We start from the raw sequence: 18055 nt of genomic DNA on the forward strand, positions 1-18055 counted from the left end.
CTTCATAATTCTTCTTGTAACCTCTCCCTCACACCAGCAGGTGGTGCCAGCAGACAAGCAGAAATAAACACACAGTGGTGGAAAATAAAATGTGTTTACGTACTATTTGATGCACTATACTTCTACTGTACTCCTACTGTACATTTCAAAAGGAAATATTGTTCTTTTTTCTGCAGTATTTCTACTGTCAGATAACTATCGTGCAGTATAAAGTAACTCTGAGATTGAGCTGAGTACAAGTATGAAGCAGAGAAGTAAATACTAGAGAACCTCAAATTTGTACTTAAGTACATTACTTGAGTAAAAGTACACACATATCACCGCTGTAGATATTTATGTAACCAACAGAAGCGACCCTTTCAAGTTAAATAGATTGATCCGGTGATCCGTCTGTCCTGAATCACGAGTCCTGGTCTGTGGTGGACTAGAGTTTCTCTCTCAGGAAGCTTCCGAACTGACTGAAATGAGCCACGAGTCAAAGCCATGATGAGAGTCTGACTCTGGTCTGACTCTGGTCTCCTAGGGGGCGTGGTCATATTGACACAGTGGGCGGAGTCAGTGTGAATGAATGCAGCCTGCTGTCTGTTCAGGTTCCGGCTGCACAGACCTTCATTCTGAATCCATCTTTTCACTTCTCATCATGTCGACTTCAGAGAATCTGGTCGAGGTTTCCACCAACAGCAGTGAGAGAAACACCACCGGAGCAAAGGACTGGTCTGAGGTCAGTGTTACACTCTTATTACTTCCATGAGTAAAGAACCTGTTAGTTAAACATAGTATTCTCAACTAATAGTAGTACTCAGATCTTTTACTTTGAACCAAAGTATGAGCATCAACCTTTAGAAGTATTCTTTACATCAGTGATGTAACCAGTTACAGCCACGAGAGTATAAAAAGAGGAGTTTTGTAAAAGTTCTGTGAAACACATCAAAGCCTCTTTAACAGAACATGGAGGAGGTCTCACTGTGTTCAGCTGCTGATGATCATTCAAATGAGTCCGGTAGAGTTTCACCTCGTGTCTCTTCTCTATTTCAACACTTTCACTCTCAAACATCTGCAGCTGCTTCAAACCTGAAACTTCTTATTGTCAAATCTCTGCTGCCACAAATACGAGAGAAAATAGTCCCCAACAAAGTCACGACTCCTCCTGGTTGTTTGATCAAAGCGACAGATTCCTTCAGTCATGATCTGTAAGAACGAGGTGGCTGTAGGTCGATGATTACTGATGATAAGATCCAGAATTATTTATATTTATTCATAAAGTGCTGCTTTCTGAGCCCTCACTTCCTGTTTGTGTTGTTTGTTTAGTAAACCTTTACTTTCTCACAGTTTCATCTTTTAAAGCTCATTTCTTTAACTTGATGCATCCACTGAGCTCTCTGCATGCTGTAACGTGTGAAACTGATCTGAGGTCTGATCCGTCTGCAGGTGTATGAAGCAGTCCGGTGGATCCAGCTCGTCATGGCTCTGCTCAGGTCAGTGAGTTCATCACGAACATCTTCATCCTCCTGACGTTCAGATTAAAGTATTTTATTCTCTTCGGTACATTGAGCTTCATGTTGTGCTTCATCTCGTCACAGCACTCAGACATTAAAGAAGGAAACGTTTGATTAGAGGCTCCTTCTTAAACTATTGAATCTTTTCCAGTGAGTTATGAGGATGAAGACTTGACTCTGGTTCTGTTTCAGTGTTCTGGGTTCAGCCTCCGTCATCGTCTGTGTGAAGTCACAGAGACTCAACCGCACACCGGAGGTCAGAGGTCATTCCTTGTTTGACGTGTTTCTGCTCAGTGACTCTCTGACTCTCTGACTTTGAACGTGTGACTGATGTTCAGAATCACGTCACAGGCGTTTGTAGAACTGCAGCTTGTTTGTGACTCAGTGGAGATTTGAGTTCAGATTCAAAGCAGAAACCTGCTCCACATGAACTTGAAGGTTGTTGTTTTTCCAGGACTACAAAGAGGCTTTAAACCAGTTTCTGAACATCATCTCACAAAATAAAAAATCTGTTTGAACCTTACTTTAGACCTCACATTTGTATTTTTATGTTTGTTTTAGTCTCACTGGTAGCAAATGATTAAAAAAAACAATTGATTGTATTATTAGAAAATGCTCAGCTGGGATGTTTAAAGGTTTATAAATAATCTGGATAAAACCTGTAATATCAACATTATGATCTTTTACTTTAAAGAATATAACATATTTAACAATAAGTAAGAAGTCAAACTGTGTTTGCAGCTGCAGCCTCTGTTCCTGCTCAGTGTGTCCGACCTGCTGCTCGCTGTCTGCTGGCTGATCGGAACCGCTCTGTTCTCTCAACACTGCAGCAGCCTGAACACTCTCTGCTACCACCTGCACACTGTGGAGCAGGTAAGACTGCACTTTACTGCTCTATATTACATGTTACTGCTCTACTTGACACTCTACTGCTCTACATTACACTTTACTGCTCTACATTACACTTTACTGCTCTACATTACACTTTACTGCACTACATTACACTCTACTGCTCTACATTACACTGCACTGCTCTACATTACACTGCACTGCTCTACATTGCACTTTACTGCTCTACATTACACTGTACTCCTCTACATTACACTCTACTGCACTACATTACACTGTACTGCTCTACATTACACTGTACTGCTCTATATTACACTGTACTGCTCTACATTACACTCTACTGCACTACATTACACTCTACTGCTCTATATTACACTCTACTGCTCTATATTACACTGTACTGCTCTACATTACACTCTACTGCACTACATTACACTCTACTGCACTACATTACACTCTACTGCACTACATTACACTCTACTGCTCTATATTACACTTTACTGCTCTACATTACACTTTACTGCACTACATTACACTCTACTGCACTACATTACACTCTACTGCTCTACATTACACTCTACTGCACTACATTACACTCTACTGCTCTATATTACACTCTACATTACACTCTACCGCTCTATATTACACTCTACTGCTCTATATTACACTTTACTGCTCTACATTACACTTTACTGCACTACATTACACTCTACTGCACTACATTACACTCTACTGCTCTATATTACACTCTACTGCTCTATATTACACTTTACTGCTCTACATTACACTTTACTGCACTACATTACACTCTACTGCTCTACTTGACACTCTACTGCTCTACATTACACTCTACTGCTCTACATTACATGTTACTGCTCTACTTGACACTCTACTGCTCTACATTACACTCTACTGCTCTACATTACACTCTACTGCTCTACATTACACTGCTCTGCATTACACTGCACTGCTCTACATTACACTTTACTCTCTACATTACACTGCTCTACATTACACTGCACTGCTCTACATTACACTGCTCTACATTACACTTTACTGCTCTATATTACACATTACTGCTCTACTTGACACTCTACTGCTCTACATTACACTTTACTGCACTACATTACACTGCACTACATTACACTGCACTGCTCTACATTACACTGCTCTACATTACACTGCTCTACATTACACTACACTGCTCTACATTACACTACACTGCTCTACATTACACTGCTCTACATTACACTGCTCTACATTACACGGCGCTGCTCTACATTACACTTTACTGCTCTACATTACACTTTACTGCTCTACATTACACCTCACTTTATTTTACATTGGCAGAAAACATATGATTAACATTTTAAATTCAAACAAAAACACTTCGTTAGATTTAAGAAAATGTACGTAAAACAAAATGGAAACAAAGAAACATTAGAAGAGAAAACAAACAGAACAGACGGATGTTTAAAGTTCTACACAAACAATGTTTTAGAACCATTCTGATAATTTCACTGAGAGATTTGAGTTTATGTTCTAAGTTCTTCTCACTGATATAAAATGCACGACTCTAAACTGCTTATTCACAAATATTAAATATTTAATAAAGAAACAGGAAAATGTTCAGGAGTGTTCAGCTTCTAGGACAGCAGGGCCCCGTTCCTCGTACGTGGCTAACTGAGTTAGCCGGATACTTTTCAGGATAAGATGACGTAGATCAGGCTTTTCGGTTCCACGAAGCAAGTTTGGCAAAATCACCATGGCAACACATCCATAAGCTTGAAGCTGCTCCAGCGCAGGCTAACTGAAGGTAGCTGGATAAGCTGCCACTCCCCCGGAAAACATGGCAGCTCCTGTCATATATGGTAGTCTAATGCGCTTGTGCATCTACCAGGGGTTATACGGGAGTTCCGGAAATGCATGTAAAGTGAGACACACGGTGATCCATTAAAGCAGCTGAGCAAACTAAGAAGCCTCTATTGCATTAATGTACAGCTCCCTTCCTCAGAGATCCACTGATGAAGGAGGATATTAGTTAGATTAGCGTTTTATAGGGAGAGAGTTCTTCCACATCGCCAAGATCCGTTATCACATCATGATGACTTCCTATACGAGCGCTATCCATTCTGCCCACAAGGAGTCATTTATTTACAGACCTTCTGGAGCATACATTGAACACCACACGCTGCAGCCGAGCATTGATGTCTCACAGACTGGATGCAGCCTTGAGCTGTTCTGCGAGTGGTACATTGTTGTTCAGTGTCGGCGATGCGGAGAACATGGGGAAAGCCACTGCATGCCGTGCTGTTGGTAAAGTTTATTTATTTATTTAATAAACTTATGGATGTGTTCATTACATCACCATGGCACATATTGTACTGACTCAGCATTCTGAGTAATGTGTGTGTGTTAGTGTTTACTTGCTCTCATGTCCTCTTGATGGCTGCGTTGCATACATGAGGGTTAAAGCACTCATAATGATATGACAGTGTTATTAGTACACCAGCATATCATTACTGTAGAACATGATGAAGGTGGACTCATGATAAGAATAGAGAGAATCACACACTATTTATCTTCACTGCTTCAGTTGATTGAATGTCTGATGATGAATAACACACACACACACACTGATCCGCCCACACACAGACTCACACACACATATTCAAACTGCTAGTTCTATATGGTAATCTACACATACATGTATATACACATATATAGTACATGATACATGAGGGCATACAGTACATATATCCTCATATTAATGAGTATCAGTTAGATGCTCTTTGGGCTTGTTTTTATCTTATTCTGAAAGAGTTGAGATCATTATTGTCGCTATAGATCTCATTGGATGATGCATTCATGAAGCCTACTGCCAGCAGCACATTTAAAGACATATCATCTGATTGATTGGGGTGATGAGGCATTAAAATGAGCCGATACATTTACAACACTTACGCATTTAACGTGTCTGTGATATTCTGCGTGCTTCTTGTCTAGCCCTCGCAGCGGTGGCGGTGTTAGATTTTGCCGTGATTATGGTCTTGAATTCCTCATATGCGTTCATGATCATCTCCTGCTCGTCAGCGGAGTAAAAAGAGGCTCTTTCTTTGACTTTATTTAACATTGTACTGTTAGAAAATCATGGTTTCGGTGATCGACGCTTCCCCCTTTTGAAGTAGGACGGGCACGCGCAATTATCCTGATCCTGATCGTCTGTTTCGAATTAACGAGACAGTTTGAGAGGATCAGCCTTGGAGAAACCGAGATAGCCTGACTTCAATCATCTCGTTAATTTAAGCTGCTAATAGGACATTTGTTCGACTTAGTTGAACCACGTACGAGGAACGGGGCCCTGGTCAGTAAAGGTTAACTTTTTGATTTTTCACTCGTGATGGACGATATGATTGGATTTCCTTTTCCTCAAAACAAATAAATATGTTCCCTTAAAAATCTGCCACAATAAGGAAGCATCGTATGACACTTTAAAAATGGAAAGTCTCAACTTCCTCCTGAGAAAAACAGCTGAAATAGAAAGTTTCATTTGAAGAAGGTTCTTCATCACAAACACTTTCACTGACTTTACTCTTTTCTCTTCATTTCACTCAGTTTCCTCCAAACAAACAAACAGCAGGTTTACTCACACTCAGCTGTCAATCAGACAGTTCTCTGCATTTCAATTTGGTCCGTCTGCCTTCAATACATCTAGTGGTCATCAGAGGAACTGCAACTGAAAGACCAAAGACTTTAATGACCACTGACGTAAATGTAGATACTGAACACAGCGGTGTTGACTAATTAAAATCATGATAACCTGATACATAAGAACTAGTGCTGGGCAAGTTAACACGTTGTTATCGCGTTAAGGCAGTGGTTCTCAAACCTTTTCTGTCACGCCCCACTTTGGAGGAAGAAAAATGTTCATGCCCCACCACCCCAACAACATTGTAACAAAATGGTCCATGTTGAACTTTTATTGAAATAACATTTTGTGACTCCTCCATCTGTGCTTTTTCAAATAATAGAATAAAGAAAATTGCAATCACTTTCAAGTCAACCAGATTGCTCCATCAGACAAAAACAAATACAATGTGCATCACTTTGTTAGAACAATGCAAATAAAGTTCAATCTGTGCAAAAAACAACTAATATTTGGCAAAAAATAGCTTATTGTGGCTGCAAGTCACCTGTTTTGCACTAAATATCTTTCTAAGATAATAACAATAAACTGCAACCTGTGAAAAACTAAACAAAACAAGTTCAAATATTTGGCAATAAAGAGTTTTACTAAGTTTAACACTGCATATCTTTTCAAAACAACAATAACGTGCAACCTGTGCAAAACTAAACAAAATGAGTGCAGATATGTGTCACACATACCAATATGAGCTTTAAAATGTAGCATTCTGAAAGTCAAATAATAGCTGTGATAATAATAATAGCTGCACGTGGGACTGTTGGGACTGTTGGTCCACTGGCTGTGGTCATCACAGTGAACAGTGTGATGAGAGGACATGTGAGCCCTTGTTGCTGTAGTTCATCTCATGGAGCAGAGGCTGCATGTAGCATAGCCTGCCTTATCAATGTATTTAAAACACTGTGACAGCAGCAAGCTGTACTCACGTCTGTTTAGACCTCCACCTTTATCCAGGCCCACCTCCACCTTTATCCAGGCCCAGCTCCACTCACATCTCAGCCCTGCATTAAGCTGCGCTACAGTCAGCCTCCTCTTCCTGAAGCTCTTTGACCTCATCATCTCATTAGTATCTGGGCCTTTCATTCTACTTTGAGTTAAAACAAACAACCTGCAACCAGATGCGCCGGTGTTCCGGTTTAACGTTAACGAGTGACCGCGTGAACTGAACCGGAACACGGGGGGGCTGCATGTTTCATCACGTTACGTTTTTCCTCCTAAATCGTGATAATGACGAACGTTAACAGTCGACAAAGTTCCGCATGCAGTGGACGTTAACTTAACCCAGCAAGTCTGAACGGTAACGGAACATAACGGAACTTAAACTGTAACGGAGGGAAATGAAGACGCTGTAGACATCTGAATGCTGATTGGCCAAGACTCCACACATCAAAGATGTTCTATTGTGAAGATCACGACATCACCTTTTCTCCTCGTCTCACTCCAATCTGAGAAACGCTGGCTGGCCAGTTGACCCTGGCTGGTTGAACTGACTGGCCAGTAGAAACTCTACGGATCTACACGATTTACGTGGATGAGATATTTTGATTCAAAACGGCGAATTTCGCCGAAAAGCGACAAGTTTGCAGGTATGAATAAAGTTCTTGAAATAAAAAAATTCTGCAATACCTCCGCGCCCCACAGTTTGAGAACCACTGCGTTAATGCATTCATTAATTAACGCCGACAATTATTTTATTGCAGGTTAACAGAGTTTTTTTTTTATTATTAAGCCGACATTTTTAACAGAAAAACCGGGCAGCGAGCGGTGAACAGCTGTGTTTGTGTGGCGTCACTTCCTCCTTCTGCTGCCCTCGGTACAACGGCCCGCCAGAAAATATCATATGTTTATCATAACTGGCCCGCCACACCACAGAGCTCCGGGACGAAAAGTGTCGATGTGAGCTGACTTTATGTGCAACATAATGAAGCATCTCACTGCGCTAAACCTCCAGCTTCAGGGACGTATGATCACAGACACGTATGATCACAGACACGTATGATCACAGACATGTGTGATGCAGTAAAAGTCTCCACCGCTGTGTTCCTGACTGCGCATGTTGCTGATAAACTGGGCACACTTGGCACCAGGGGCGTTGTTAGTCCTATTTTAGGGGGGCTGAAGCCCCCCTAAAATGTTCTTCAGCCCCCCCCCCAAATAACTTGGCATGATTGGCTTTAAAAAAACAAAAAACTTTTTTATTTTTTTTATTTTGGTGATGTCATTAAATTAAACTTGTTTCTCACACGGACAAGTTATTTATAACTCTAACATGCTACATGTGCGTGCGTTCTGGTTTGTATGTTTTCTCCCCCTTCAAATTACAATCCAATAGCCTATCATCATACTGAATGATATAATCCCCGGGCACTAGGACCTTGGGGAGGCTGCTGCGCTGGCTTTCTCACTCTGCCAAGTAACGTCTCTCGTCAACGACAGCCAGGATTATAGCCAAGGAGTGTAGCTCAAAGTAAATGATGCACGGAGTGACATTGTAAGTACAGGTATTACAGAATGAATCTGTAGTTGTTAACGATTGTTACCTGCTTAAATTTAGGTTTACTTGAGGCCAATGAAAGGGAATATTGTAGTGGGCTATGTTAACACTAAGCTAGCCAGCTAGCTAGCTATTTTGTTATAAACTGTCTCCAGTGAGCAAGAGTGTGAACGAGCGAATTCGAAATACAAGAAATAACTATCGACATCTCTCTATTCTTTGCATTAATATATCTCTCTAGTATTTTGAAACAATAATATCAGTCCCTATAGAACGTTGTTTATAATCAGTTAATGCTAGTGAACACTAAATGTCATAGTGTCCCTCATAACGCTATTGTACCGCTATATCATCCAATTCATTGACCAGATATAAGAATATTCCTTCCATTTCAGCCCATCATACAATATTTATCATTCGATAATTAAGATGTACTTGAAATGTGTTTTCCTCCATTGAATGGTATATTTGACACTGAACTACTTCATCTATATCTCAGTGATAGTGTCCAAATGAGCATAAAATATCACTGGTATGTAAAAACTACACGGATAACAAGATAGATGTAAATGTTGATCAAAATCTTATTCCCTTCTGCTCATAATAAAACAAGTAAACAACTCAAAAGTTAACACTGTCGGGTCCGTTCTCCATCCATTGTGTAGGGTCCTTTTAAGAGTTCGGATTTGGGAGTGACGCGGATATGAAAGCTAGTTTATCCGTCTTTCCGTTACAAGCAGGACAATTATTTCTCTCTCTTTATTTGAGAAAAGTTCATATTTGTGTTGTCAAATTTCACTATGACCCTGAAATTCTGTCTCTTGTGTTATTATATACTGAATGCAAGCAAAACTACAGAGCAAAATCACACTCTTTCTGATTGAACCAATCTATGAACTGTCTGAAACAATGATATCCACGGCCCCAAATGGGCCCCAAAAAAAATTGTCCCACAAAACATGCCACTCCCCTTGGGGCTAAGCCCCCCCTTTCTCTCAATCCTAGAAACGCCCCTGCTTGGCACAGAGTTCACTCGGCGATTTGCCGACTTTGCAGCTCAGAAATGTAAATCTGAACTGCTCAGCAATCCGTTTGCAGTTGAGGTGTAAAGAGCACCTGTGGAGCTGATAGACCTCCAGTGTAATGACACTCAAGGCAAAGTGTGACTCTGAGGGCGCTGCACAGTTTACAAGCTTCACCCTGAAACGATGCCTTAACTCCGCCTCCATGCTGCTCAAACGCTCTGCATGTTTGGAAGCACATACCTGTGTGAGCAGCTGTTCTCTGTGATGAAGATGAACACAAACCCACACAGGAGTCTCACTGATGCACCTTCACTCCATCCTGAGGGTTTCCACAGAACCTAACCCCAGACATTAATGAACTGGCAGCCAAGAAAAGATGCCAAACATCTGGCTCTGGCACATATGCATAAAAGAATGTAGCAAACATGTATTATTTTTGCTCTTTGTCCAATATCCCTTCTATCCTGTTTATTACATGGTCACTCTATTTGGCCCTCAACGTAGTCACAATTTCTTATGTAGTCCCTCCCTGGGATTGAGTTTGACACCCCTGCATATCTGCTGTATTACGCTAAAAGGTGTCATTTTGTAACGTTTTTGTTTGTTGGTGTGCCGCGGGATCTTTTTAATGTAAAAAATGTGCCGCGGCTCAGGAAAGGTTGAAAAACACTGAGTTACTGCCACGTTAGACTACAGGTTCCATGCTTCCCCTGGGTCCTAAGTCCCTCCATGTACAGCTTCTTATCACCCTCTATGTACCAACGTATATTTATAACAAATACCACACATATTACGGTAATCAGTGTTGCATATGTGTCTGACCAAAATACCAAGAAAAGCAAAAAATAAATGATTCATTTAAATGATTGTTTTAGAGTTTTTAAAGTGTTTTGTTTGTAATATGTATAATAAGCATCATTTAGTATCACTACTGAGAATTTAACAAACATAAAGACATGACGTAGATAGGTTTGCAGTTCTCAAGAAGTATATTTAAATGTCATCTCTTACACACATGAAGATAAAGTTGTGAACACCGGCTGAATATCTATGATCAGAATCATTATAACTGTGTTATAACTGCTGCTGTGTAAAGGGAATACTGCTGCTAACAAGAACCTGATGTGTTTAAAGTGTTTAAACCAAATGTTATTGACCTTTTGTTCATATAGCAGTACTTTAAAATAAAAGTGCACAATACACTACTTTTGAATTCATTATTGAACTTTGCGCATAACAATGAGATTAATCGTGATTAAACATTGTAATCGTTGCCCAGCACTAATAAGAACATAACTCACAATCACAGATCATACCAACTCACAGAGGAACCCTTTAGGGTCCGTTTGAGACTCAGAGCTTCTTCCTCATCCCACGATACACCCGCCCACCAGTATTTGGACCAGTAGCACCAGTAGATGTTCTGGAGTCCTGCTGACAAACAGACTGAAGTGAAAGAGATACTGAAACATTAGCTGACATATTAAAGTAACATTAATATGTCGACCAGTCTAAAGAGCTTCTGCTTTCTTCTCTACACATGTTGTATTTAATCGCCTCAACATTTGTCTCAGAGGTCCAGGTCCTGGACTGGTCCTGAACCGGTCCTGGACTGGGTCAGTCTCGGAGGAAACAGAGCAGCAGAACCAGGACAGACCTCAGAAACACATTCCTGACCTACATGCATTGTTATGTCTCTTGGCTCCGTGTCTTTGTTCAGATTCTCTACATGGCCTCCTTCTTCTACACCCTCAACTATGTGCTGAACCTCTACACGGGAATCAGAGACAAGTTCTACAACTGCATCAACCAAGTCCCACTTCAGGTTAACACATTTACTTTATGAGCCACAGCGACGCCACAAATATCTGATGATCTGATAGAATATGATGACGTATGAAAGGAGTTAACATGATACCATCACATTAATGCAGCAATGATAATGATCCAGACACATCAGATAGAACAGGGAAACATTTTACTGATCAATCAATACTTTAACTTCAATGTTTTAATGTTTCAATGATTGTTTTTAAATCTCCTTTTCATTTGCATTATGTTTTGATGCTTTTAATGGTTTTATGTGAAGCACTTTGTATTACCTTGTTGTTGAAATGTGCAATACAAATAAACTTGACTTGCCTTCAACTAGTGATAATACTTACATACTTTTACTAGTAGTGGAGCGTGTCCACAGTGTGGTATTTATACTTTTTCTACAGTAAAAAGGTACTTTAGAGTACTTATTTAAGATAGTGTTATGTTTCCTAAAAGGTGAAAATAGATTAAAATGAGGTTGATGTTGATGATGATGAATGTTTATGCCACAGTGATGTGACTCTATTAAAGGAATAGTTCAACAGTTTGGGAGATTCACCACTTTTCTAAGAACTGGCTGAGAGTCACTCTCACACCAGAGCTCTCAGCCAGTTAGCTTAGCTTAGCATAAACGAGGACAAACAGCTAGCCGGGCTCTGTCCAGCTGATGAGCACGTTAAACCTGGTTAGTTTAATCGTACGATAATCAAACAACCAAACCACAAACACATCACGGCACTAAAAGCAGAGCAACACATTTCATAAAAGGTCAAACTGTTCCTTTAACGCTGACATCATCGTCAGCTGACTCGTGTCTTTGGAGCGAGATCTGATTCAGGTCTTTGGAGCGAGATCTGATTCAGGTCTTTGGAGCGAGATCTGATTCAGGTCTTTGGAGCGAGATCTGATTCAGGTCTTTGGAGCGAGATCTGATTCAGGTCTTTGGAGCGAGATCTGATTCAGGTCTTTGGAGCGAGATCTGATTCAGGTCTTTGGAGCGAGATCTGATTCAGGTCTTTGGAGCGAGATCTGATTCAGGTCTTTGGAGCGAGATCTGATTCAGGTCTTTGGAGCGAGATCTGATTCAGGTCTTTGGAGCGAGTTCTGATTCAGGTCTTTGGAGCGAGTTCTGATTCAGGTCTTTGGAGCGAGTTCTGATTCAGGTCTTTGGAGCGAGTTCTGATTCAGGTCTTTGGAGCGAGTTCTGATTCAGGTCTTTGGAGCGAGTTCTGATTCAGGTCTTTGGAGCGAGTTCTGATTCAGGTCTTTGGAGCGAGTTCTGATTCAGGTCTTTGGAGCGAGTTCTGATTCAGGTCTTTGGAGCGAGTTCTGATTCAGGTCTTTGGAGCGAGTTCTGATTCAGGTCTTTGGAGCGAGTTCTGATTCAGGTCTTTGGAGCGAGTTCTGATTCAGGTCTTTGGAGCGAGTTCTGATTCAGGTCTTTGGAGCGAGTTCTGATTCAGGTCTTTGGAGCGAGTTCTGATTCAGGTCTTTGGAGCGAGTTCTGATTCAGGTCTTTGGAGCGAGTTCTGATTCAGGTCTTTGGAGCGAGTTCTGATTCAGGTCTTTGGAGCGAGTTCTGATTCAGGTCTTTGGAGCGAGTTCTGATTCAGGTCTTTGGAGCGAGTTCTGATTCAGGTCTTTGTCTTTGTCCAGGTTTCCAGCAGAGTGATCACTGCGCTGCTCTCAGGGTGAGTTCATCTCTCAGTATCGCTGCTCTTCATGTTTCCTGAATTAAACTGTCGCTCCTCTGTTCACAGTCTGTTTCCTGTTCTGCTGATGACGCCTGTGTTCATTCAAGGAAACATCAGCCAATGTCAGGCTAACTTCAGCGAGCCCTACAGGTGCGTTGAGACACGATGAAGAGCGTGATGAAGCATTTACCTGAGCTCACTGTGCTTCGCCCACCACCAGGTGTCTCCTGATGCACACCGGAGTGCTGTACCTCACCTCACAGCACCAGCAGCCAATCACATCCTGCGCCCGGCTGCGCACCTACCGCCTCGCCATCTTCCTTGCCTCCTTCTTCCTCACCCTCCTCAGCATCACGGTGAGTGGCGTCACATGACGCTGACATGACGTTAAACAAACCGAGCTCCGGTTGAACCTCCTTCCTCTCCGGCTCCAGGTGCTCGCAGTGAAAGCTCGTTGTATCTACAGACGGGTCGTGACCTCGAACGGTTATCTAGGCCACCAGCAGCGGGCCTCGTTCCGTGCGATGGACTGGCGGATGCTGCTGTACCCGCTGGTCTTCGTCCTCTGTTGGGGTCCAGGTTTGTCTCCATCTCACGTCACCATGGTAAACCAAAGAGCCGGGTTTTTGACTCCGTGTCTCCATGTTTGTTTCCTCAGCGGTGAGTCTGGCTCTTCTCTGGCTGGTGAAGCCCTCGGCGGGTCAAGGTGCGACCGGCGTCGCCCTCTACGTATCTCAGGTAAGGACGGGGTCTGGAGCTGGTCCTCAGCCGGTCTGGGGTCTGAACACACGTGTGGACCGATGTCTTTAGGAGTCTCTCTGTAGACATTTGATTGACTTCTCTAACAGTAAGTGTTGACAGATATGTCATACAGAGGGACCCAGGAGGCCTGTTGTAGACCTGGACCCAACAGGCCTGTTCAGCATCCTTAGTTAAAGTTCTTATCTGTAACTTCAGTGTCAAAAGTCAAGACATATAAACATTTATTTCTGTGTTTATTCACTGTGGGAAGTTTAAGTGCAGAATTAAAACAGCTGCTTAGTCACCAGAGGATTAATAACTTCATAAAAAATGTTTGGGGTTATTTTCCAATTCTACTCAAATATTTGAATTGTGAAATAGACATACTCTTCATGAGTAAAGGTGTCAACTGTTGGTTATCGCCATCTTGTTATTAAGGATCCCACTGCTCTTCTCGGTAAGACCAACGATTGGTTAAAGTTAGACCTCCAGTAGTTGGAGTCAGGACAGCTCATTGGTCTGGACCGGAACAAGTCAGGTGACCAGAACCTCGCCGAGCACGGACACCGGGCCAATCACAGCGCTTGAATGCCAGACCCGGTGTGTCTTGCCAAGAAGAGCAGTGGGATTCATAATAATACATCACCATCTTGTTTTTTGGAACCAGAAGTGACATCAGAGGGCGGAGCTCAGTTCAACACTGAATAAAACATGTTTAGGACCAAAATGTTACAATTAACTTTGATGAAGTGAAAACACACTATGAAAGAGTTAAAGTTTTAAAAAGAAAACACGGACACCGTGGTGTCGACCTGTCAATCACTGTGTAGCCCCGCCCTAAAGCATCCCCTGCTTTATGGTCTGTTTGACTCTAAATGGACCATAATGTACTAAATGAACATCATGCTGTATTGAAGAATACTTGAAACTAGAGATTGAGACCATAAACTCATGTTTACAATGTTTACTGAGGTAATAAATCAAGAGAGAAGTAGAGTCATTTTCTCATAGACGTCTATACAACCAGAGGAGTCGCCCCCTGGTGGACACTAGAGAGAATGCAGCTTTAACACTTGAAGCTTTGACTTCACTTTAAAGAACCAGAGGATGATACAAGGAAATACTGGAGAATCCTCAAGCCTCTCAAATCAATTAAAATGATGTAGCCTGTGAGGAGTCAGGGGTCAGGATCAGGGGTCAGGTGTTTCTTGGCTATCAAGCCAAATGGTTTGGAACAACAACACAAATGAATGAACTTCAGTGTGTCTTCTGTCCGCAGGCCTTCACCTCGGCCTCTCAGGGTTTCCTCAACTGTCTGGTCTTTGGATGGACTCGTGGACGTCTCCGCCGGGCCGGCAGGAGGGTTTTGTCTCGAGACCGAGACACTCAGACGCCTCTGCTGAGATCACAGAAGACGAGCTACCAGACACTTCGCGCCGGCTGAAAGAGACAGAAGTGACAAACTGAAAGTGAAAGTGAGCGGCTGGAAAGTCTGAACTTTCACTGCATCTCTGCAGAGGACGAAGACTTCAGCCTCTGATCCTGAACCACTGAGGCGAGAAAAAGGGGAAGAAGAAGAGGGGGAGTTCACGATGACAGAAAACAGGATTTGAAAGATACGCGCTGCTTTCACTCTGAACTGTCGGTTTAAACGTTATCCGGGTCACATGACCACTGAGAGTCCGTCCATGAGAAGGAAGAGGAGGAGGAAGAGGAAGAGTCTCACCAGGATGGACGACTTCTTGGTATCAGTTGGTGATCATTCGAGCAGATTTGACTTTAAAGGAATCTGATTTAAAACCAAACAAAAACTTAAGATGAAGAAGAAAAGATGTTGATTAATTAAGTCTGAGTTTAACACTGAAGTCCAGTTCTTCTCTGAGTCTAGAGGCTGCAGACATTTAAGACTTTAAACTGTTGGATTAAACACTTTGTTATAACTGAAGCCTCCTGAAGCTTTTCTGAAGAAAGATTAAGTTTGATATTTTTATCAATAATGCTGTTTTTTAAAGCACAAATTCGGTTTTATCGTGCTGGTTGAAGTTCTGCTCCCCAAAGACTAAAGTGAACATTTTAAAGAGGCAGAAATCAGTTTTTACAGCTGAAGAAAGATGCTGAATGCCTGACGATGTTTCCATTCTCTTTGTAGAATTGTAATTAAAATATCAGGTATGAAGATGCGTTTAGTGATTTCAGTGAAATGCAGAGCCTCCTCAGAAGAACAATGGATTTCCTCTTCAATCAGACCTCAACTAATCTGAAATAGTGAAGTTCATGCTCACTGCCGGAAGCTTCACTGCAGATCAACGAAACAGAAACCAGTGACATGAAATGTCTGTTGGCATGAAAATACTGAGGAAGGTTCAGAAATATGATGATAAAGTGACAGCAGTAATCCAACAATGATTAACTTTTCTCAATATATTTCATCTTTTGTGTCTTCTAGTGAATAAAACGTTGCTTTCTTTGGTTCAGATATCTTTGTTCAATATTGTAAGAGCAGAATATAAAACTGTATAATACTTTATGAATCTCTGTGGTGTATAACAATTCTGACTAAACACTATGAAATACACGATTGGACTATTAGATGAATAAATAATGATTTCAGACAAACTAAAGGCATTCATGCTCGGAAATATTAATGGACACCAAACGACCACAAAGAGACACAAACGAACACAAAGAGACGCAAACGAACACAAAGAGACGCAAACGACCACAAAGAGACAAACGGCCACAAAGAGACAAACGACTACAAAGACACAAACGACCGCAAAGACGCAAACGACTACAAAAAGACGCAAACGACCGCAAAGACGCAAACGAACGCAAAGACACAAACGACCACAAAGAGACACAAACGACCACAAAGAGACACAAACCACCACAAAGAGACACAAACGACCACAAAGACACACAAACGACCACAAAGAGACACAAACAACCACAAAGAGACACAAACGACCAGAAAGACACACAAACGACCACAAAGAGACACAAACAACCACAAAGAGACACAAACGACCAGAAAGAGACACAAACGACCACAAAGAGAGACACAAACGACCACAAAGAGACACAAACGACCACAAACGACTACAAAGAGACACAAACGACTACAAAGAGACACAAACCACCACAAAGAGACACAAACGACCACAAAGACACACAAACGACCACAAAGAGACACAAACAACCACAAAGAGACACAAACAACCACAAAGAGACACAAACGACCACAAAGAGACACAAACGACCACAAAGAGAGACACAAACGACTACAAAGAGACAAACGACTACAAAGAGACACAAACGACTACAAAGAGACACAAACCACCACAAACGACCACAGAGACACAAACAACCACAAAGAGAGACACAAACGACTACAAAGAGACACAAACGACCACAAAGAGACACAAACAACCACAAAGAGACACAAACGACTAAAAAGAGACACAAACGACCACAAAGAGACACATAACTGGACAAAACAGGCTTTCTTTATAACATAAAAGACACTGAAGGGGTAAATTTAAGTGTAAAAAGAGTTAAAGGAGTGAAACTTCATTCAACATATCTGATCAGTTGTGGATCACAGACTCAACTGAACTCTTCTTTAATAGAGGACTGTTCTAACAGTGAAACAACAGAGTAAATAAGAGTTCTGCTCAGTCACTAAACTCATGGGAGTTATATAATCTTTGTGTAATGTGTGGCACGCTCTGCACAGAAACATGCCAGCGTGGTCGGTGATGTAATCCATCAGCGTGTCATCACACCCGATTACACACCTACAGCTGGCCGTCTGTTCTTGTGCACAAACAGTTCTGAATGAAGCTGGACGTCACAACAGAAACAGAGACTCTTTGTCCTCCGGCGGGTCGACATCCTGCAGATAAAGTCAGTCAGAGACGACGCAGAAAAGATCTTATTACTAGGGGAAAATATAGTTTATTTTCATTTTTCATGTTTAATATGGTTAACAGTTAACTTCCTACTTACTGTGACGGTCCCTGTCTCTAATCACTGCAAGTATGCTTTTGTCCCTCTGTCCCTAGAGAGCAGATTACCTGATGCAGAGCACCTGGTCCGGGAAGAGGGAGGGCATAAAAACCCTGCTCTAGCACTGCTCGGGGCGGGTTTTCTCTCCGGCGTATGTGGAGTGTTCCCAGCCAGTTGCTGCCAGTTATTTTGGTTTTGGTTTCCTTTGGTTTTGCTGACAACACGCA

The 18055-nt window shown here is 41.8% G+C and overlaps 1 protein-coding gene across 1 annotated transcript; it reads left to right on the forward strand.

Annotated features, from left to right (window-relative positions):
- The first annotated feature begins 640 nt into the window (after positions 1-640).
- tmem116 (transmembrane protein 116) lies at positions 641-16386 on the forward strand. Its single transcript, XM_076078403.1, has 10 exons — positions 641-721; positions 1429-1475; positions 1689-1752; positions 2238-2369; positions 11288-11405; positions 13094-13229; positions 13300-13435; positions 13514-13658; positions 13738-13817; positions 15100-16386. The coding sequence occupies exons 1-10, from the start codon at positions 641-643 to the stop codon at positions 15262-15264; spliced, it is 1104 nt and encodes a 367-aa protein (XP_075934518.1). The 3' UTR covers positions 15265-16386.
- The last annotated feature ends 1669 nt before the right edge of the window (positions 16387-18055 follow it).

Source organism: Anarhichas minor, unplaced genomic scaffold (assembly GCF_050575085.1).
Source record: "Anarhichas minor isolate MPS153535 unplaced genomic scaffold, ASM5057508v1 ptg000066l, whole genome shotgun sequence".
In the NCBI taxonomy this organism is placed as follows: domain Eukaryota; kingdom Metazoa; phylum Chordata; class Actinopteri; order Perciformes; family Anarhichadidae; genus Anarhichas; species Anarhichas minor.